This window comes from Plectropomus leopardus, chromosome 14, assembly GCF_008729295.1.
Source record: "Plectropomus leopardus isolate mb chromosome 14, YSFRI_Pleo_2.0, whole genome shotgun sequence".
Lineage (NCBI taxonomy): Eukaryota > Metazoa > Chordata > Actinopteri > Perciformes > Serranidae > Plectropomus > Plectropomus leopardus.
The window spans coordinates 8,941,685-8,964,573 of record NC_056476.1 but is presented as its reverse complement, the minus strand read 5'-3'; the positions used below and the strand labels follow the sequence as shown (position 1 = coordinate 8,964,573).

Below are 22,889 nucleotides of genomic sequence, written 5' to 3'. Positions count from 1 at the left end.
GTAAAGCTTCAAGCAATCATATGATTTGTTTTCAGATCCACCGCTAAATTTGAACACAGAGAGCGGCGTATATGTCACCATGACCACATGTTCAAACAAATAAAGAGTGATTGATAAAACAGTGAACTGATGAATAATGTTCAGGCTTACATAAAATCTTATTGTTGACAACGCTGTCCATAGTTTGTTTTATCAGCTGACAGTTACGTAGCTGCAAACCTGTGACGACGTAACCATGTTAACAAGTGCTTAAGCAGCACTTTAACAGCGACTCAGCAATAATGTGGCAGGGCACGCTGTTGTGTTGTAGCTCGTAGTGTGAACACAGCATTAATCTGCTTCCAGCCCCTTTATCTATTATATCTATTATGTGGGAACAGCATGTTAAACAAAATATTAGCATGAGTATTCTTTGAACATGTGTGGTGTTTTTTAATACAGTTCATGGTGTCACCTGGAGGTCATACACAGACAGTGAATAACTCCTTGGATACATGCAGATTGTCTGACTCACCAGTTGTACGCCCTTCAATAAGATTTAGATCTGATATTTTAATCAAAACTTCTAAAAGCCCACAAATCAAATGTCAGTGTAGCAACTCCACAATGTGTCACCAACGACATCAATTCAAAATGTGGCTGTTTTTAATGTTGGCACCTGCTGACATTTCTATCTAACATCAATGCAATAGCTCAACGTAATTTGTGTTTTAGGGTGATTTTTCCTTTGATCTCCCTTCGCCTGCAGTGATGTTGTGTCGAAGCCGTCGGTGGATGTTTTCTTATTATAGTGAACACGCTGTTTGCTTTTGCATCTGACAGAGATACCATCAAGTACTCATCACTTTGTGAGCCGAATATATTTACACCCTGCATTTGTGTGAGCTTTTTATTATCCAGAGACGTTTTAGGATGAGGTAAAAGTGAGGTGAAAGCCTATGAATTACGTAAATTACTTTTTAAAAAAAACAAAACAAAGTCTTTTCTGTGTTAGGGAAAATATTTTAGTTAATTAAAAGTGTAGAGATGAATGAGGGCCAGGGACAAGTTGATGAAATGAAGGCCGAGGATGAATGGGTGAATCGGATGTCGAATGGGGATTGTGAGAAGATGAAAGTAGGAAGGCAAGGCAAGTTTATTTATATAACACGATTAATTCACAAAAGCAGTTTAAAGTACTTTACATAATGCATTAAAGCACTGAATACAACAAAAATTTAAGGGATAGGAACTATTCTAAAATAAATTATAAAGAAATAAATGGAAAGTAGTTCAGGATGATAGAGAGTGGTTATGGTTCATTCAAAGGCAGAGGAGGAAATAAAGGTTTTAACCTGGATTTAAAGGTAGCCTCACATCTTCCAGAAGTTTGTTCCAGTACTTTGGTGCATAGTAACTCAGAGCTGCTTCTTTATGTTTAGTTTTGACTGGAAATATTTAGCTGACTGCTATCAGACGACCTCAGAGACTGAGAAGGTTGTGTTGAAGGCAAAGAGAGTTTGGATGTGGGTAACTTGTTCTTTTGAGTATGTTTGCATGGTTATCCTTGTTATGTGTTAGTCATAATTTGCTTTTGATCATATTCTGCCCATAATTTTTACTCAGAACATGTAACCTGTTTATTCAGCTCCCTGTATACTCGACTTGTGTGTGTGGATGATGGGGCTGGGGCGATTTATTGACAATATCAACGTCATTAATTACGGAAATACGTCGATTGGCCAAACCGGGCGCCTCACATATAGTAAGCTACGCTTGGTTGGAGCATGGATTCTACGAGAGAGAGAGCTGCAGCCCATAACTACAGCTAAAATGACTTTTTACAGGAGTACTGCTGCTATGCACGAACTTGAATTTGAAGCAAAAGCATCCTGTTTTGTGAAGACGGCAGCACGCAGCACCGCTCTGTTTACTTGTTGTCCTCACCCATGCATCAAATATTGGAATTATCAACACACAAACGTGTTTCTGTTTGTAGTTACTTTCCGCACAACCGCTAATGTTGTACTATACGTCACATTACAGTTTTATTCATCTATTTTTTATTTTCTGTTCACTTTAACAGCCATTTAAGAGTGAGAAATCCACGTAAACTAACATTACAGACCGCTTAGACAGTCAGTAACTTGTTTCAGTTATTTTTCCTCACCCCACAATGATGCAAAAATACATTTGCCAGCAATTATCTTTACTGCATATATAGTGATGAAATAAATCCATGTCATAACCAAGTACTACAAGAAAAAATACTGATTCTCAAGTTAAGGGAAAAGGCCACTTTGATATATAGTGATTAATTTAATGTGTGTAATAAAGCAATCTTTATGAGTTTTAAGTCCAAAATTTTCCTGATCGGGCATCTGACAAATTGGGTCTGTAATAATAATAATCATTATTATTAATATCATAGCTGAGCAGTGACATCTAAATTAGACTAATTTTAAGATCAGTTCTATTATTGTAGTTTTTTTTAGAGAATATGGTTGAATAAAGTTATTTAAATATTAATGAGACAAATTTTTATATTTATTTTTGGATAAATTCATTGTTATTTTAATCAGGTAATAATAAAATATTCTAGAATAATTGATAGCTGAGTTATTAAATTAGTCAACTCATCAACAAAAAAAAAGATTGTCAAATTAATCAAAAAAAATAATCACTAGGTGCAGCCCTACTACCAGATGACCTAAGAGACCAATAAGGTCATGCTGAGAAACCCAGAGCACAGATTTTCGGAAATGCAGTATATCTACATGCACACAGGTGTCTCTGTTATGTGTTACATGTGAGTCTCATCCTGGTTTTAATCATATTTTGCATATGATGTTTAGTCAGATCATGTAACCTGTTTATTCACCTCCCTGTTTACTTTACTTGTCTGTTTAGATGCCAATGTGTCCTTAATTCCCCGTCTAACAAGATCTGTCATTTGCAGACTAACTGAATAACCTCAGCATCTGAGGATAAACCCACTTTGGTTTCTGGCTGCCTGAACTCTGCTGTCTTTCATGGTTTGCTGGATTTATCCTCTCAATCTGATCATCAGTAATGCAAGACAGGATAGATTTATCCTTCACATTACTGGTGTCAGACTTTCAATCTCATTTGCGTGTGTGGATTATCATTACATCCTTTGTTATCATATTTTTCTTGACTTAGTGACGACTAAGTGTCTCGAGTTGAGGAAGAGTGATCACAAACCTTGAAAAGGTGTTTATATGCCACATGGTTTCTATTGGAGTACACCAGCCTGCATGTGCGGTTTTCTTGAAGTCTGAAACCAGGATGTAAATTCCACACATGTGAACACGTAACCAGGATACTCTGAAAGTCTGATTACACCAGGCGTACTCGTGTCCACTGTAGGTAATTCATTGATTTTAATGGGGGGGTGGGACAGGTTTGACTAATTGAACTACCACCTTTGAAGGCATTTTTCTCAAAATGAAGGTTCAGTGACAGACATTGTGTAATTTGATGTATTTTGATTTATATTTGGAGTTCAAAAACAATATTGATATTATTAGACAGCTTATAATGTCTTCTTTCCAAAAGTGTCTGGATCTGGCCCGGGATGGAGAGGGATAGCAGGTTAACTAGGTGAATGCATTTTAGTCATTTTGCTAAAAAAAAAATTGAGGTGTCCCCCTCAACTCGGCATGTATTCACACTCACTGATGAGACATTGCTCTAAATGCAGTCCTGTGGTCTTTGCAGAAAAAAAGCAGCACACCTAATAGGCTGATACAAGATATTTATTATAAGTTGTTTTGATTATTTAGTGTTTTATTGCCTCCTGTTCTGATAACTATAATAGCTAGCTTTAATAACTTCTAGTAAAAAAATAGTAAAAGTACTCATAATGCAAAAAAGAAAAACACGTAATGTTATTATATAGAGTATGATATTATAGGAATCTATTGTTTATGCATTTGTGTAGATAACATTTTATTGTTGTATACTTGGTTGAGGTGAAGTTAATATGAACTATTTTATAACAGTTCTATCTACAACAATGCCTCATATTTTATAAACTCCTCATATGAGTATTAACTGCAGTATTTCCATCTAAAATGTAGTATCGTGGAAGTATAATTACAAGAACATCCAATATATACTTAGGTGCAGCACTTAATTACATGTAATGAGTCCACCAGTGGAATTCAAACATGCTAGAAAGACAAAATGTGTTTGTCGTGGCTCACCCAGCTTTAGACACACAGACATCCTGCACCACATACACACAGCGAACACTCACACAGCTATCACCACGCACGCTCCTCCGACACAATGCCTACTCCATAGAGCACCAGCAGAGATGCTGAGATACTGCATGTGCTGACTTTGTGATACAAGTGGGAAGATACAAAGCGCTTGTTCAGAGAAAGAGGATGAGAACAGGGAAGATGAAGGCGGCGTTTGTTTGCGTGCGAGGCGAAGCAGAAGTGGAAGTCACAGCAGTGCAGAGAGCCGGAGTGAGGCAGTAAAATACTGTGTTGGCAGAACTACTGACCCCAATACTGCACTCAAATCTTAAAGGAGAAAAAAAAACACTCAAAAGGCTTCTCCTGGAGAGACAGAGCGCCCTGGGCTACACATGCAGTTGCACATGAACACAAATCTATAGGCTCGGAGGAAGTAATGCAAGCACATACCTACACACAGGCGTACAGTCATACTTACACACTTTGATGTATATTCACATGCACCCTCACACACACACACCACTCTTATCCCTAGGCCCAGCATCGGGTAACTTCCGACCCTCTTTAGTCCCAAAAGAAGTGTCTCCTCTCTCTTCTCCCTGTGCCTCATATTTGACAGGCCTAGACAGAGGAAAAATAGACGTTTCTTCTTTGCCAGCACAGCAAAGACTTTGTAAAGTCAACCTTTTGTTTAGCAGCAAACATCCTGAATAACAAGAAGTTTCAGGTAATTTGATCAGTCTGCGCTCTATTTTTTTTTTCCATTAGGCTGTCTACGTGTGGGTGCATGATTTTTTTCCAATACATGCATTTATTCTTGTTTGTCTTTCTGCCATTCATATTGAGTGTATATGTGCATGCAAATATGTTTGTGCAATTTGTGCATCAGGAAATGTCTATCTTTTCTTCTTTATCGATGTGTTGGCGTGCAGGTAAATTATTCAAATGCAGTGTGTTTCGCTTCGTATCCTGAAACTTATCTCCTGTCGACGGCAGAGGCTGCACACGGAGGAACGGTCTATAATTAGGGGTCAATTAGGGTCAATTGGATCGATATTGCCGGAGTAGGAGAGTCTTCGGTAGTGTGTGTAATGTCTTATCTGTGCACCACAGAGGCTGTTGGTTTAGGTAATGATGTATGTGTTTACACAGTCTATTAGAATGCAGTTAATCTCATCCTCAAATGACAAAACGGGATGACAGACCCAAATACGAGGTTTCTGCAGGGGTCTGGGGAGTGTGAGCAAACTTTGGGAAGTAAATCTGATTTGTCTTCAAAAGTTGTCTTCAATTAATGCTTCTCTCTCTCTCCTATGATCTGTGTGTGTGTGTGCATGTGTGTGTGTTTGTGTGTTGGTGGTGAAGGACAGATCCTCCTACTCTGGATGCGTTCATCATGGACAAAGCCCTGTTGGACTTTGAGGTGTCCATCGATGCGGAGTGCAAACTGCTCACTGTGGGGAAGCCATTCGCCATTGAAGGTACGCACACAGGCTCTCACACACAAAGACACACTTGATTTTTTACTTGAGGACATTATATTGACTTTGAGCCAATCTCCAGTGGCCTTTTTAAAAAGCATCTTAAAACTGACCTGTTTTTTTTGGCATTTGCTTGATCTTGTAACATTATTTTTGTAGTAGTTTTTTACGTTTTTTGTTCTTTGTTCTTCTTTTTCCTCTCTGTGAATCACTTTATAGCACTCTTTCGAAACATGGTGTACAAATCAAGTTTACTTTAAAGGCGCAATGTGTACGATTTAGAGGCATCTTGTGGGGAGGATTGCAGATTGCAACCAGCTGAAACGTTTCCCATATGCCAGCAGAAACTGGGATTCCTTCAGTGTTCATTGTTCAGGAGGTTTTTACAGAAAGCCAGATTATCTGCAGAGGTCTCTTCCTCTCCAAAACAAACAAACCTGGCGATTTAAACCGTCAAAAACACTGAACAAAGCAGTTTCACATTAAAAAATCAGTGTTTTTCTGGTGCTCTCATCACAAATGAGCTGTTAACTATGGTGGCTACATGAAAACAGGGATGGCCCTGGATCCGGTGTGGATCATGGCACTGCGTACTTTGTGTAAAAGGAGCCGCTCCCTATGTAGATAAAAACAGCTCATTCTATGGTAACAAAAACCAAATGGTCATTATTTTTAGGTGATTATAGACTAAAAAAATGTATTACATTATATTCCATTTCTGCCAATATATCCCCCTATCGCTACACACTGGACCTAGTAATAGTTGTATTCTTAAAGGGTTAAGTCAGGATACTTATGTGCAGTCAGTGTATTACATAGCAGCTGGTGGTCGGCGTGCTCCCGGTTTGTAGAAACAGACGTGGCGTGCACCCCACAGAGGTTAACACCAAAACGTATTTTAGCCACCTCAAAAAAGGCCTACCTAAAAAATCGTTATCACTTTAAGTGGAAGCTATATTTAGGGTATTTTCACTGCTTTATCTGTCCGTCACACAGCCTTTTCCTTTGGCACTACATTTCTTATCCGCTGCCGGTCAGCTGTTTGGGTCAGAGAGTGCGGTTAGCAGCTGTTATGCGATCCAACTAAAATGAAACTTCACCTTGAAAACACTCTCAATACGACGTACACTTAGACTGACATTGTTTTTTTCAGGCATGAAATACATTTTGACATCAACACTTCTATGCAGCATGGCTATGCTGAGGTTTGGGGTGCCCAGCTGTTTCTGCAAACCGGGAGCACGCATTGACTGCCTGCTACTGTTTGTAGTACATTGAATATACATGAGTATCTCACACAGCTCCACTTCAAAAATCCAGAACTTTAAATCTAAAATCTAGCCTTCCTTAAATAAATTGACCTTTAGGGGAGCTGCTTCTCCAACTTATGGCAGATGAGTCCCCATAGTGTGATTAACATGGACATAAACACAAACCAAAAAGTTGTTTGCACAAATATATACGTACACACCTGTGCATGCACTCTCACACATAAAAAACTGCACCTGTACACTCAACATACTGTATCAGACTGCTCTCCTTCATGCAAAATTCATGCAATAGAGACAAACATACCAACACACATGCTGTATACACCCTAGAGCATGTACATAGAGACACATACACACATATATAAAGTATGCACATACTCATACGCACATTCAGGGAGGAGATCAAATACTGTGAGCTACATGACTGACAGAATAACACAGTGATTCACTGGATGAACTTAGAACGCTGCAGGATGAAAGTACTCAACCATCTATTATTAACAACGATGTCCAGTCAGAACACTTTGGACTTAACACGTACAGGTCAGATTAACTACAGCTCAGTCGTGACATATATAGACAAATGGACTGCCAGTCAAAATCCAACTAATGAACCACGAAGGGAGTTATCATATTCAAGTTCTCCTACATCACCACATGAATCAAGTTCAAATTTCGGCTAGGCTGGTGGAAAGAGTGGGCTCATGCAGAAGTATGTGTGTGAGCACACTGACGGTTGCATCCTGGTGTACTAAATGTGTGTTTATTCTTGGAGGAAATTGTTTTCCTTTTTTGACTTTCAGAAGGAGGACATTTTTCCAAAGTAAGCTCAATGCTTCTTCCTCTGTCTGAAAAAAAAATCACCAAATGAGCCATGGCAAGCAGAGAGAAAAGAAAAAGCCACAGAATAGAGCCTGGAAGCTTGCAAAAAAAAAAGAAATTGTACATTACTGTCATGTTTTCATGTTAAAGTGAAAATTTTCCATTGTTTGCCTTTCTTCTCCTGATTCTCTTTCTTCTGCACTAGTGGTTCTCAAACTTTTTTCAATAATGCACCCCCTGTGTGAAATATTATTTTTCAGCCAAGTGCCCCCTGAGCAGCGCAAAACATTTTTGGTAGAAAAACACAGTGAACAAGCGTGATTGTCTTTGTTGCTGCCGTTGATGCCAGTTAACAACTGCATTGAAAATAGGAATATAGACTGTGGTTTATCTAGCTTACATTTACTTTGAAGTGCCAAAAACTGCAGTTCCTCTAATGGCCACTTGGCTGCAAAATAGTCAGTCTCCCCATGTTAAATATCCAACTTTACAGCAGAAATAAGCATGTTTACAGCCTGATACAAGAATAATTTTGGCATCTATAGCTTTCAACATCCGTGACAACTGTTGGGGGTTAATTTTTTTGTAACTCACCTGTTTGCATCTTATTATTGCCCAAATTTATACATATTTAAGAATGGGACCTTTTGGGTGACAGGCTGAGGTGTCGCTGCACTCTGTGAGTCATATTCACTCCTCGCCAAACCAAACTAAAAAAAAAGTCAAGATTTGTAAATTATTAATAGCCTAGCCAATGCCTACTTAATAGTTGGTCTGCAGACCACATATGGCTCACAGCATATGTGTGCCACGCCCTAGGACGCAAATGACTACGTATGTTTTGTGGTATAAATGCTAACGTTGTCCTGATGTGTCTCCAACAAGGACAGCGTCATCAGTGAAGGACATTATAGTTGTTTTGTTGACAGTGTGCTAATGCTCTGTAACTTACCCGTTTTATGTCGAGTTGAACAAGTGTTGCATTACCGTCCATCGTTTTGCTCTGTGGATGGAAGACGCGTTGATTTCTGCTGATAGTGATATCACCAGCTGTACTGACACAGCTGCTAACATGAGAAAGAGAGCGCGCTGCAGAGCAGCTAGCAAAAGTGTGGACGTAATTGCTGTGCGCAGGGCAGTAATGAGATCTGAGTTTAAGTGGTCAGCTGGAGATGCATGATAGGTCTGAGCAGCGATGTGTCTCAGCTGTACACTTTACTTCAGATCACCAAAACACATGCTAATACAAGGTCTGAACAGGCTCGGGGTTTCTTGAAGTGTCTAACAAGTGAGCCATCTCGCTTCCTTCTCATCTCTGTTGAGTTACACGTGCGCAGTGCCACTCAGGCAGGATGAGGCAGCAGTCTAGCGACACCACTGATCATATCCTTCCCAAATCAATATTTCTCATGTAATATAGCTCAGACTGTGCTTAGGAGCTTTTCAAAACGTCTGAGCTGCAGTCAAATAGTCAAAAAATATGACCTGTGTGTGTGTGTGTGTGTGTGTGTGTGTGTGTGTGTGAGACAAAGAGAGAGAGAGAAGACGGAGGGACAGAGATTCTGGTGGAGTGAGATAGTGTGTTATTGGTTATGGTTATTGCCACTTGTTATGGTTGTGTGCACTGATAGCATTAATAGCTCTTTTTATTCAGTGTCTGCACTTTGTGATGTGCCTGGGTCAGATATATGACTGTCACCTCTTTATTGCAAAAGTGAAACCATAAACATTTCCATTTTTACTTTGATCATTTGCATTTGTTTAAAATTTGTCATTGCCAAAAGCTAAAAAAAAAAAAGAAAGAAAGAAAGGTTTTAATTTACTGCGGAAAATGTGTGGCCCCTCCACATTTCCTGGTTTTAAAATGCAGCCTAATTGAATTTGTAATTGAATGGCCCTGGCCCAGCCTGTTAAAAAAGCTCTCAAATATTCCAAATGTATATGTGCTGCATGTAGCAGAACATGCTGACCTAAATGCACTGGCTTCAGTTATAATACCCTTCAGGCACTGACTTAAAATCCTTAACTTACAAGGCACCTTGCATCTGTGCAATATTGCTTTGTTAGTCAATAAGTCAATAAGCCTTTATTTCCTTCTGTTCTGAGGTATGCATACTCTGGTTACAAGACTTACTGTTATTGTGGTCAATAGCTGGTGATGAATTACCAGTAATAAATCATGTTTTTGATAAAGTAATTGATTGTGTTATACAATTATTATTGTCAAATGTACATTATTTTGACCAGTACTGGAATTAAGGTGAGACCCAACAGGTGAAAATAGATTTTTCATGCTGCTGAATTTTGAGTGGGACGGGGGCTTTAGATAATGTCTCAGAGCGAATTTAACCCTTTGAAACCTTGATCGACCTAATTTTTCTTGTGCCGCTTTTAGTTTCATTTCAAAAAAATTTTAACTTTTAAACCCTGAACAAACTAATTTGATTTCTTTGAAAAACACAGGGGGAAAAAGTTGGCATTTGATGCTTCACAGATTACAAAAAAAGTGTTTTTAAAAAGATAGGAAAATTTCGAGGGAAAACAGAAAAAGCTATGAACAACTTATTACCAGAGCCTGGCTGTTTACTTTTTTATGGGGCTTTTTTTTGCTTCTTTTACTTTATTTATTTTTTTCTTTTTTGGCTTATTTTAAGTTTTGTTTTTGTTTTTTTGTTTTTTAATTTTTTACTATTTTTTTCCAAAGTTGCTCATTGTCGTCTTGAAGGGTAAAACATAAAACTTCAGAGAACTTGTAATACAAAAAGTAATTGTTTTAATTGACGTAATTAACAGGGGAAGTTTCATGGAAATATCTATATGTTTAACATTTTACCCCATTCAGCTGGGGCGTCTCCTCTTAACAACAGCACCAGCAGTAGTTGTTGTCATTTTCTTAAGAAATATATGTATGCAGAACAAGAGTAAATCGAATCATTTTTCCCAATAAAGGCTGCTGACGACCTGTCGAAAGAAATTGCCTTAGCTCTAATAAAAGTCCTCTGCTCCCTTTTCATTGAGGTAAACAAAGCTTCCAGCCATTAAAGCAAGTTTTATTGTATTCTAGTCACATGTCATCAGCACATACGTCTCTCAAGGTGACCTTAAAGTGAATTTTTCGCCTGCAGAACACATTTATTGGATGTATAAAGCATTTAACCTCCAACCCAGACTCCGCTTAGTCACGGGGAGGTTTTTACAGGTAGAGAATTAGTGTGAACTCATGCCTGGTGCTGACGTACGTTCATGTGTATGCATATGTGTGAACGGCACTTCTGCGTTTGATTTCACGCTTTCCTTTTCTCCTGCCACCTCTGAGACAGATATAGAGACAGTAAATAGATACTAGTAAGGGTGCCATACGGGACCAAACACTACCTTTGATGCCATTTCTTTGTCAATCAAAGTGTACCCTCAGCAAGACCCCACTCCCACATTCCCTACTCACTGTACAACTCGCGCTCACTGGAGATTATCAGCTGCTTTCTTCACCGCATAAGACAAAATGAGCCAAGAGACATCGCCGTAGCATTAGTCATGATTGTGAGGATGAGAAAGCAGGTCTCATTGGTATGTAGAGTGGGTCAGTTTGACGACTACTTGATTCATTGTCTACATGAAAAGACGGGCGAAGAATCTAAGCTGCCTTTGGTAGCTATTCACCCCCATAGCCTGCGTGAGGGAGAATGAGATGGGAGTGAATAACTCAATAAGTCTGGACGGTGAGAGGAAGAAAGAGCAGGAAATGGCCCAGACAGGAAATGTGTGAGAGGAAGAAACACAGGAGGAGGAGGAGGAGGAGGAGGAGGAGGAGAGATGAGGGGGAAATAAGAGGAGACAGAACACAAGATGGAAAAAGTAAATATGAGAAAGAACAACAGAGGTGAAGAAAGGGAGGGCCCAGTGTGGGGGGGTGTGAGCGAGGTGGGAGTCGAGCACAAGAAGGAGATAGAGGGCTTTCATTTGCCCACTGCCAGTTTGCGCCTTTCTGCACAGCGAGTGATAAAAGAGCCAGCCAACAGAGTCCCCTAATCAAGACAAACCTTCACCCCAAGCAGATGGAGTGAGGGAGGGGGAGGAGAGGACAGAGAGAGAGAGAAAGGATGGAGGGCAGGAAGAAAAAAAGAGAGGAAGTGTTATTTGGTCCATGTGAGGATGCAGGCAGGATTTATAGAGCGGTTTGTGGTCAGGAGATACAGACAGAGAGAGACGGAGGAATTGGGACTGTGGAGACGCTGCAGGCGAGGTGCTGCTGCTGAAATCTTCAGGCTACTTAAGTGGAGAGAGAGATGCGGGGGTGTCGCTGCTGTGCTGCGCGTCTGTTTTCGCTGAGTGCTGTTGGGAGATGTTTACGACAGCCTAGACACACCCCATTAATAATATTGCCACCGAACACGCAGCCGCTCGCCGCTTGTTTGTATGTGTGTGTGTCCCTGTGTGCATAAGTGGTCTACACGAGCTCAGTGGAGCAGGACAGAGCGCGTCTGAAGATCAAAATGAGGCTGGCAGAAGAGTTTGTTGCCAGGATGAGACTGTTGTTGGTCCGTTAGCTCACGTCTGGCACTGGTGACGTACAGACGCCTTTATCTGCTTATGAGTGTGTGTGTGTGTGTGTGTGTGTGTGTGTGTGTGTGTGTGTGTGTGTGTGTGTAAATGTGGATAGAAAAGTTGAATTTCAAAGTAAGATAGCCTCCTTTAAAAAACTAAAAAAAAACATGCCTGATAGATTGCCTTGGTTAAATCAAATTATGTGAAGATGCACAAATTAGTCAATCAGCAAAAACTATTTAATTAACTCTTTGAAAACTGGAAGGTGATGAGTTTTCTTGTGCTGCCTTCAGACACCTCTCACAAGTAATAAAATCTTTGAAAGTTGAGCAAAACTGATGGGACTCTTTTACAAAAAAAAAAGAAATGAGATAAAAGGCAACAAGCAACTTAGTAAGAAATGCTCCATGAATTGTAAGAAATTAGTAGATTTAGTAAATTATTTTTAAAAGCTTTTTTAAAAGCTAGAAAAAAAGACAACACTAGGGGAAAGTTATAATTACAATTATCATAATTCCATATTTAAAATCATGTTACAGATTTATTATTTATTTTTTAGCACTTTTTTGTCTGTTTTTTAAGCTAATTTTCAGGTAATGTTCTTTTAATTTTTACTAATTTATGGCTAATTTTTGGATAATTTTTTCTTGCCTTGCTCATTTCGTCCTCTGTCCATTTCTGTTTTAGAAAAAAATCAAAAATACAAAAACTGAACTGAACTGCATATTTTTTGCTTTTAGATTTTTGATTGGACAAAACAAGCAATATAAGATGTCACCTAAGGCTGGACGTTTTACCAAATGTATTGAATAACTGACTCAGAAACTCTTACCTACCAAAATGTACTCCGATTACAATTTTATTAAATGTCTCTTGCATTAGCTGACTGCTACTGATGGACAACCAGTAACCTCTAAACTGGCAGTTAACCAACCAATCAGTGTCTGTGAACCTGGGGTAGGCCATTTTAATTTGGTATCACTGGGTGAAAATCACATAATTACACAGCCCCTAAAGTCCTGAAAGGTAATATTTTTTATTTTGTGGGCACAGGTTAATTGTCTCATGGGGACAAGTTGCTTATCTTCTTTGCACAAGATAATTAACTTCAGCATACACGATAAAAAAAATATCACCTTTCGGGACCTCAGTTGGCTCTGTACATAATAAACTGAGCATATTGTGATTCAAGTGGTCTGAGAGATGGACTTCTGCACCTCCTCTTGGCTCTGTTTTCCGGCTTTAGAAGTCTAACCAGCGACAGGATACTTTGGCCAATCACAGGTCATTTCAGAGAGAGGGCATTCCTGCTGACTGATGTACAAATGCAGATACACATTCCTTCAGTGAAACCTTGATTCAAGCACCGAGAAGCCTGCAGAGAAAGTTACTATTTCTGCATTGGCAAGAACTGTCTACACTGCAGAGGTACCCAAAAAAGGAAGTCAGACTTATCAAAAAGAGAGTCTGAAGCTAAAGGCTCACAGCTGCAGCTTCAAGTTTACTTTTATGTAGCTAATCGCTGAATGCTGCATGTGCCTGTGGTCGTCTGGTGGGAGGGGCTTAGGACAGAGAGCGCAGAGTTGCAAGCGGAGGGTATATTTTCCCAAATGTTTTGCTTTATCCAGATTTCTGCCTACCCCAGCTTTAAGCATATATACTGTAATTAAACAGGAGAAAAACCTCAGAGAGAGTATGAATTGTAACATTTGTAGTTTAAAGCAAAACTGATGATTCATCCTGATAGGATACAACCTATAATTTAGATTTTTTTGGCTCTATATCAAACTGGTCTTTCACTGATTTAAACAGCTGTGACATTTTTGACATTTTAATTAAACAATAAATTGGAGGAAAATCCTCTGGCACACAGGAGATTTTGCATTTTAGCAGCAATTAATAAAAGACCAAAGGAACGCTACATAGATAAAAGTCAAACTTCATTAACAGAAATACAAAAAGAAAGACTAAAGAGTGCTTGCCAGTGTTTGATTTTGGATTAATTTTTTAGAAGTACAGCACAAAAACAAGAAAACAGAGCTTTGTAGCATCCATACCATAAAGAAAGCAGCAATACAAAGATAATCATTTAAAAGTTATGAAAGATCATAAGTTCCATGCTTGGGAAACAGTTTCACTTTTGATCTGTATTTCAAAATAGGGTCATAAAATTTTTACAAGTCTATATAAAGTGTTTTGGAATAAAACTGGATGTGCACGGGTGTGTCACGGAGCGAGCGGGTAGGTGTGTGTGGGATGTGAGTGACAGCTTTGGGACTCGCGGTGGAATCTGCAGATGTCTGGGGGAAAGAATCAAAACAAATGACAAGTGGCTGCCCACTTGTATTTCGCTATTTGACTGAGTGCTCTGAAGAATCGTGGATGGAGATAGGCTGATGACAGAGAAATGCTGTCTGTCTACTTGAGGAGAAAAAAAAGAGGAGGAAGACGTACTGAGACAAAGCAGTGGACTCGGGAGAGGAGCCGAGAGATAAAGAGAAGAATGGAGTGAAGCAGAAATTGAACGAAATTGAAGGGATGACAGAGATAAGGAGCGGACTAACGGAGGTTGAGACTAGCGGCAATGGTGGGAGAGAAATGACCTCGGACAGGGGAAGGGGAGGGATGAGAGGAGGAAAACGAGGAGAGAAGGGAAGGTAAAGGAGGGCGAGAGCAAAGGGAGGGGAGTTCAGACAGTCTTTGTCATGTAGGAAGCAGAGTGTGACAGTTATGTGAACCTTAGCTGTTCTGTGTTTCTGTCCGCACAGACCTTGACTGCCAACACACACACACTTAAAAACTCCCTCGAAAACAGCTGCCAAGTCTGCGACAATCACACACACACACTCAAAAAATGCTGTTGGCATGACTGTCTTTCACTGCGGTACAGATGAAATGAAACAAACAACCCCAGGAGGTCTTGTATAGCAATAAATCTCCGAGAGCGTCTTTTGATTCTAAGCTGAGGGACAGATTTCTCTCATTTTGTACCTGCAGAGCTGTGGACTGTAATGCAAAACAGATGCTGTTTCACAATCCGGGAAGAGCACAGCAACATTTCTCTACAGCTTTCAAGTTGTGATGATACATGAACGTGCGGCTTTTGAAATTAAAGCAATGAACAGCTGTGGGAAAAGTACTGTTACTTAATTAAAAATATTGTAGAGTTATATAGTTTTATTGCTGTGTATTTTATTGCTGTGTCTGCTCTCATTACTCCACGTTTTTTACCTTTTAACAGGAGGCAAATAAGAAAGTCAAAGGCAATACCAATCAATGGTGAAACAATTTCTACAAATCAAGCACAGATTAATATTTAATGTACTCTAACAATGATTTGCATTACTGACTGCATAATTAAACTGTCTTTGAAGCTGTTAAATCCATATCTGCGACAGCGGCAGGTTTGAACTCTAATTGCACATAATATTTTATTGCATGTAAACATTGCAGTGCAAAGTAATCGATAACTGCAGCTGTCACTTGCATGAACAAATAGTAAAATGTTTTCCTCTGATATTTGAGGGAAAGTCTCACAACATCGACAGTACTTAACCACAGTACTTAAATATGCTGGTTATCTATAGTGATTCAAACTTAACTACTGTAAAACTCATAAATGTGTTATCAAAGGGCGGGTCCCTCTGCATGAGGTGCTTTTTTAGGCTGTTTTTTTTTGCTTTTATTTGATAGGACAGGTGAAGGAAGGGGGGGGGGGGGCAGAGGGGCTGACTTGCAGCAAAGACAGCTGCAGTAAAAAGTCATTTCCTTTCATACTTAGGGTGCACGCTCTCCTAGGTGAGCTACAGGGCGCCCTGAGGTACTCATCCATAGTCAGTGTTGTATTTTTAGTGCTTTACCTTGCCGTCAGACAGCCCTTTCCGACAGGGTACTGAAGCCATTTTTTCACTCTCCTCAAAGCGACAAACAAAAAGTAATTTTACCTTGCAGAACACAGGAGATGCTGGTCAAAGGCTGCCTTGACCAGTTAGTTTGTTTGTGCTGCTGGACATGCTGGTGTGACCAGCCTATCGAGTTACATTTATCTTTATGCATATTCCATGACAATAAACCTAACTGATTTATGCCCTTTGCTTTTTATACTTCCCCCTTATGGTACTTTTATTTCTCCATACTCAAGGACATTGATTTGGTTTCAATTTTACAGGAACCTCAACAGATAAACCAGCTAAAGTGACACGTCACACATCACAAGCTGGTGCGACCAGCTAAACCATCAAAATGATGCATAAAGCTTAAGCTTGTCAAACAAGCTGGTCAACCAGTTTAACCATCTTAAGCTGGTAAAGCTGGCTGTTTTTTGTTTTTTTTAGCAGGGACATAAGGTGGTCTTTTATAACAACATCATCATGCAGGAAGTTACGGCAGACAGAGTCCTTTACGGTTACAGTTTTGCAAACCCACTCCTGCAGAGCTCAGTACTGGAACTGACCAGTTACTCTGATTATTTCCAAGTCAAATCTGGGCCCGCCCTGCCTCATTAATATTGGTCTTGCTACCCGACCCGTGATTAAACACACCATTTTGCCATAGTGCTGTTTTGCATAATGCACTGTACCATTCAGATGTGCAAAGCACTCACTCAGTCAGCTCCCACTTGTTGTTGATGTAATGTGTGGCACAAAGATAACCAATTTTGCAGAAGTCATCCATCCACATATCCAAAGTAACTGCCCCATTGTTATCAATCAGCCACAATAACTTCATTTAAATGGCACCTTTAAAAACAGATGCAGACAAAGTGCTTTAACAGACAAAGAAAAGGCAGGAACTCAGAAAATAATAATAATAAAAAAAAACCATCAACCAGCATGCCAAACAGAAAAAGGTCTCGAACAGTCAAACAAAAAGGCAAGAACAAAATATAAACACAAAAGGTCAATAAGAATAAAGCAAATAAAAAGGAATAAAAGTGATAAAACAGGCAGATCTCAAAAACTGTTAAAGCACTAAATAAATACAGTTTTAGAAAATAAATGTCCTGTTGAATGTCCTTGGCCACCTCGTTTAGTTGTCACATCAGGTAGAAGCTGCTGAGCGTCTACACAGCCAGCTCAGACACTTATGATTACTTTTGTTCTCACCTGCTGCTTCCACAACTTTAGCTCATTTTAAGCTACGCTCATGACTTCATATAGATACATTTTTCAACTATTACACAAACTCTTTGCGGGTTACCCTGCATGTACTTGTGGGAATCCAACCTGGTGCAGGACATGTGGAAAGATTTAGTGCACAATTACAATGTTGGAATTTGAAGACACAAGTAAACACAACTGGGAAGCCAAATAATGATACAAGAAACTCAAATACTAGTACTGATAATAATAATAATAATAATAATAATGATGGACCTGCCATTCTAACTTAGTCTCATAAGGCAATACATCCTGTCAAGAAACAGGTACACCAGCAACATCCCAAAAAAAACCTTTAACAATTCAACAGTTACTGCAAAAGAGCACTATCCACAAATGAACCAAAAAAAAAGAGAATCTGCAATAGAGCTCTAATGTCAGCATGATATTAAGTTCCCCTGCAAATGGAGTGAAACTGGCCTTTATTTGGCCTTTTGTGCAAAACTGAGTCTTGTATCTGTAACCCGAGGGGATGAGTGTGAAGTGAGCGTGGAGTGGATGCTCTGCGTCACAGACCACGATAAGTGTTTTTGCCACTGACAGCTGTGGTGAAGAGGTCAGGGTAGGTGAGAGGCAGTAGGTCCAGTTATTTTAACATCCTGTGTGCCTGATTTTTCTGGAGTATGGATGTGTGTTGATGAATCAGATTCTTTGGCCATGGAAGGATGGTATACCTTCTTTACACGTTCATATTTGTTTGTAATTTCATTAAAAGTATGTCATAAAACTGCCAGTGGAAGCAGGGTAAAATATGTGTATTTGGCTGATGGCTGTATGAAATGTCATATACCTTTTAATATTCTCCAGGCAGGCTTCAGGGGACACTCTCTGAAAACACTAATGAAAATGTAGTCAAGTAACAAATTAAAAAATAATCAAGCATACAGGAAAAGAAAAAAAAAAGAAACTAATAACTCTAATTGAGTGCGACAAAGGAATGAGGTATGGTGTACAGGTGAGAAAAGAGTAATCTAAGAAAACAGTGTTCAAAAAATGCAAATGTTACATAACATTAAAAACAAATAGCTTTGCCGAAATTTTGAGTCACTTCATATCACACACATGCTGAGCCGACTCCTCCCACATTGTGTTTTCATTTACACGGACGTGATTTATATTCCGCTAATAAATCACCTCAGCGTGACCACAGCCACGTGAGTGCGTCACCCGCGGGAGGGAACATAACTGCACATAAGGAGGACAGTCGGGAAAAACATGAGCATACTTTCACCCTTTTTATTGAAGGGAGTCTGAGGGGGATTGAGTCAAACATGATCCCACTACAGCAACCGGATCAGAGTATTTTGATGTAAGCCCAAAAAATCTGACAGATGTGGGATGCTGACAATGGGACTGAGCAGGGGGCACAATAATTTGTCACTTTATCTTGTGAAGTGGGTCGTAGTGTAGGACGACTCTACTCCAGAGACGAAGCATGGTGGAGGCCTCTGGAGTTCCAGAATGTTTTTTCAAAAGCCCCGAATCTACGTTATTCCACAAAGAAATCTAATATGAATGAGTAAATGTCCTTCTGTTGGCCCTAATATTCAATTCAGAGTGTTGGCATTGTTTGACATCATTGACCTACAGTTAGAGCAGCCCAGATTATTATGGGATGGATTTTGCAGATTTTTCAACCTAGCATTCATTCTCTGAACTCTATTTTGGCGTCGTATAACAAAATTAGTTGTCACATTTTTGAAAATGTATGCCGAATTCCCACCCGACTTATGTAACTTAAAAATAGTACCATCAGACCTTTTTTTTTTAATTTGATAACTTGTTTGATTGATTGATAGCATGAAACTGAAGTTGTTAGTGAATCGCGAGGGTCCTGACAACCACAAAACGCTGCCTGTAGCCCGAGCAAGAGAAAACACTGCAGAAAACGACATACGTCCGGTACAATTTGTTGCATGTGTTTACGTACATGACAACAACATATCAGGGAATTGGAGGGTTGTCCCACCACATAGGGAAAGTTTTCAACCACTTGTTACTCTGTTCTGAGGATAAAGGTGGCACTCAAAAACAAAGGGTAGGGGTAAAAACATGAAATGGGATTGGACTTAAGTATATGACACCTCACAAGGCCCCTACAGAAAGTCTTGTAGTTTGACAGCGTCTGCAGCTTGCTCTGTGATGCTTCAGATGCCTCAGATGTTGACATTGATCCTAGAAGTCTCTCCTTAGCCTCAGCATGCACTAATCCATCTTTTCACCCTCAGATACCACTTCCAATTCCTCAACTCAAGGTGCCGATCAGATACCAGTGCTCTCTTTTTAACAGCTTTAAAGATTTGGAAACCTCCCTGCATGAAACTCTCAGGACTCATTTTTTAAGGAGGGTTACATGAGGCCAGGGATTGCTGCTAAGGTGGCAGCCCGTTGTGTCTGATAGTGGAAACACTGAATTTTATTATGACACTGCCAAAGAAACTGCATTTAATATGGATGGGTCACATCTGGCCAAATACCAGATCCACTTAACAAGGACAGGATTGGCCTGATACCAATCAGTGTTGCAGATCATAAAAGACAGGAAGCTAAAAAATGTGTCCTCTAGTCTTATCACCAGAGGTGGGAGTTAGTTACACATTGAGTCAAACACATAGTTACACTTTTCAAGTCATCTGTCTCAAGTCAAAGTCAAGTCTCTAGTCATGAACACCAAGTCAAACTCAGTTATCAGTACTATTCAAGAAAGTTTCAAGTATTAGTGTTTGCAACTTGAGTCAAGTCCTGTGACTCGAGTCCCCCACCTCTGCTTATCACTGCCTTAGATATGTCCACTAGCTTGTTGTGAGAAGCATTTTCAAGCTGTCGGAAGTGATAAACGGAGGAGCAGACAGCTCAATACCAGGATTTGATCCACTACAGTTTGTACTGCGGACCACGGGGGACACCTCCATCAGCGTTAGTGGTTCTGTGCTTTGTTTCCCCCTAAACGAATAGTCTGCTCCACCAGAGAAAGCACAGGACAGAGTATTTGCACGGCATATTCACTGTACCTGGTTGAAAGAGTGTTGATTCTAATTCCAACTGAAGCCTGTAAACCCATGAATCTTTTAAATAGAATAAATTTTTCCAGAGGGCATCTGCCCTTTGGCTAACCGCAGCTGGCTGACTGTGGTTTCCAACGCATAAACACCGAGTCAGATCCTAGTTTCTAGTCTCTTCCTCGGGCATGGCTCTAAGATTCTGTTATGTGTAGCATATATTTACACCTCCGTGTGTGTGTGTATGTGTGTGTCTGTCATCTTTCAGGGTACGGTATAGGCCTGCCCCAGGGCTCTCCTCTAACCCGCAATGTGTCAGAGTTCGTGAGTCGCTACAAGTCTGACGGCTTCATGGACATGCTACATGATAAATGGTATAAGGTGGTGCCCTGCGGGAAGCGAGTCTTTGCAGTCACAGAGGTAAGTCATTGGCGGGAGAGTGTGTGCATGTGTTTGTGTGTTGTGTACGTGTGCGGTGTGTAAAGCGAAGCCTCCCGCCGCCTGTACTCCCATAAATGAGTCTCCCTCTGGGACACAGACTGGATTGGCTGCCAGCTAAGCACACATACGCTGACGGACGTATACACGCAGACAAAGACATACAATCACATAAACTGAGGCCTATTTATTGACCTTAACCAGAGTTACAGGCACGTACCGTCTGAGTGTCGATACTTATTTGTGCTACAGCAAAGAACTCTCAGTTCTCGCCCCTCCCGTTTTTCTTTTCTCTCTTTTTAAAGAGCTGGGGATCTCTAGACAGAGCGCACTGTCTGTATCTATATCTCTTGTTTGTGAATAGAGAAGCTATTCAACTCCCTTTGGCCATCCCTTTTAAATCCCACTTCAAAGTTGAATCATATTATAGCAACAAACGCAATTACACAGTCATAGGTTTCTCCAGTGAGATGAAAACCCCAACTTCACCCTGAATCAGGAAGTTATTACTATTCATCGCATATGAAGCCCAGAGAGTGGGCTACTCTCAAACAATGTGGTGCGATCTCGCCCTCTGGATTGGGAGCAAAAGGAGGTCGGTGTTGTCGCTGATGAATTTGTCGAGTCAGCATGGGGCTAATTGCCGTCGGAGGCGATGCAGGAGCGAGCCGGGGTGAGAGAAACATGATTAGAGAGATTGTTCGAAAATCACGCCACTGTCTCTTCCACTTCCTCCAGGCCCATGAAAGCCTCATAAGAGATAGACATTATGTCAGGGGGAATGTGGGCGAATCAAATGGGAACAAACTGCTCTTCAATTAACCGTCGTCTCTTTTTACCGTCTCCCTTCTAACCGCTGTTTCTTTCTATTACTCTCAGTTTTGCTTCCCCCTCAGCTCTTTATGCTTTCTTCCTTTCAGCACGTCCTATTCTTTCCAAACATGTCTTTTACGCTGTTGCCCTCTCCTCTTTATTGCTATTCTTTCGGGGCTTACGCAGACAAACTAGATACACAACAGCGGAATATCAATTGCATATTCACAAAAAGTGGCCTAAATTGTAATTATGTAAATACAAATCATCAATCTCTGTATTTTCCTCTGTGTCGGCTTAAGTCTTTACTAATCTGTGTCACTCCCCCAACCCCTCCCTCCCTCCCTTTCTCTCTCTCGCTCTCTGCCATCGCCCCCTCAGACTCTACAGATGGGGATCCAGCATTTTTCCGGCCTGTTTGTGCTGTTGTGTATGGGGGTGGGTGGAGCCTTGCTGACCTTGGCAGGTGAACACACCTTCTATCACCTGGTCATCCCTCGCCTCCGGCGCACACACACACTGCAGTACTGGCTACACACCAGCCAGGTGAGTAAACGCACACTGTACGCATACATGCACACACTCTTACGCAAGGTCTGTCATGCACAAAAGAAAAGTAATTTTCACATTACTCACATGTGTATGAGCACACATATGAGAACAGTCACTTACACACACACACACACACACATACACACACACACACACAGAAGAGCATACTGCTGCTGGTGAGACCTCTTTCCCCCTGGAGTTAACTCTTATCTTGAAGGTAACCTACGCCCTCTACTGTCAGAAACTTAAAACAACAGTCAAGAAGAAAACTAATATTTTACTTGAATTTTAATCTTGTTGGGTTTTGTAGGGCAGATTAGTAAACACCTCAAAGATAAATGCAGTGTTGTAGTCAAGACCACCTAAACCAAGACCAGGTTATGACGAAGACCGCAGTGTATCGAGATATCGAGACCGAGACAAGGCCGAGACTCTGAGGGGTTGAAACCGATCTGAAAAATCCACATTTCCATAAAAACACCCACAGAAAACAGCTGAATATTCCTGCTCACTCACCTCTGTTAATGCTGTACTGAATATATGTGTGCTTAGCCTCGTTTCCAACAAACACCGCAGTTCAGTTCAGTTCAGTTCAGTTCAG

The 22,889-nt window shown here is 40.4% G+C and overlaps 1 protein-coding gene across 1 annotated transcript in view; it reads left to right on the top strand.

The window, feature by feature from the left end:
- The window catches only part of LOC121954046 (glutamate receptor ionotropic, NMDA 3B-like), a 103,450-nt gene that overhangs the window by 74,829 nt on the left and 5,732 nt on the right, over nt 1–22,889 (top strand). The window contains exons 8-10 of the mRNA XM_042501367.1: nt 5,574–5,689; nt 20,754–20,905; nt 22,118–22,282. Coding sequence (XP_042357301.1) covers nt 5,574–5,689; nt 20,754–20,905; nt 22,118–22,282 — 433 coding nt within the window. The remainder of the gene's footprint in view (nt 1–5,573; nt 5,690–20,753; nt 20,906–22,117; nt 22,283–22,889) is intronic.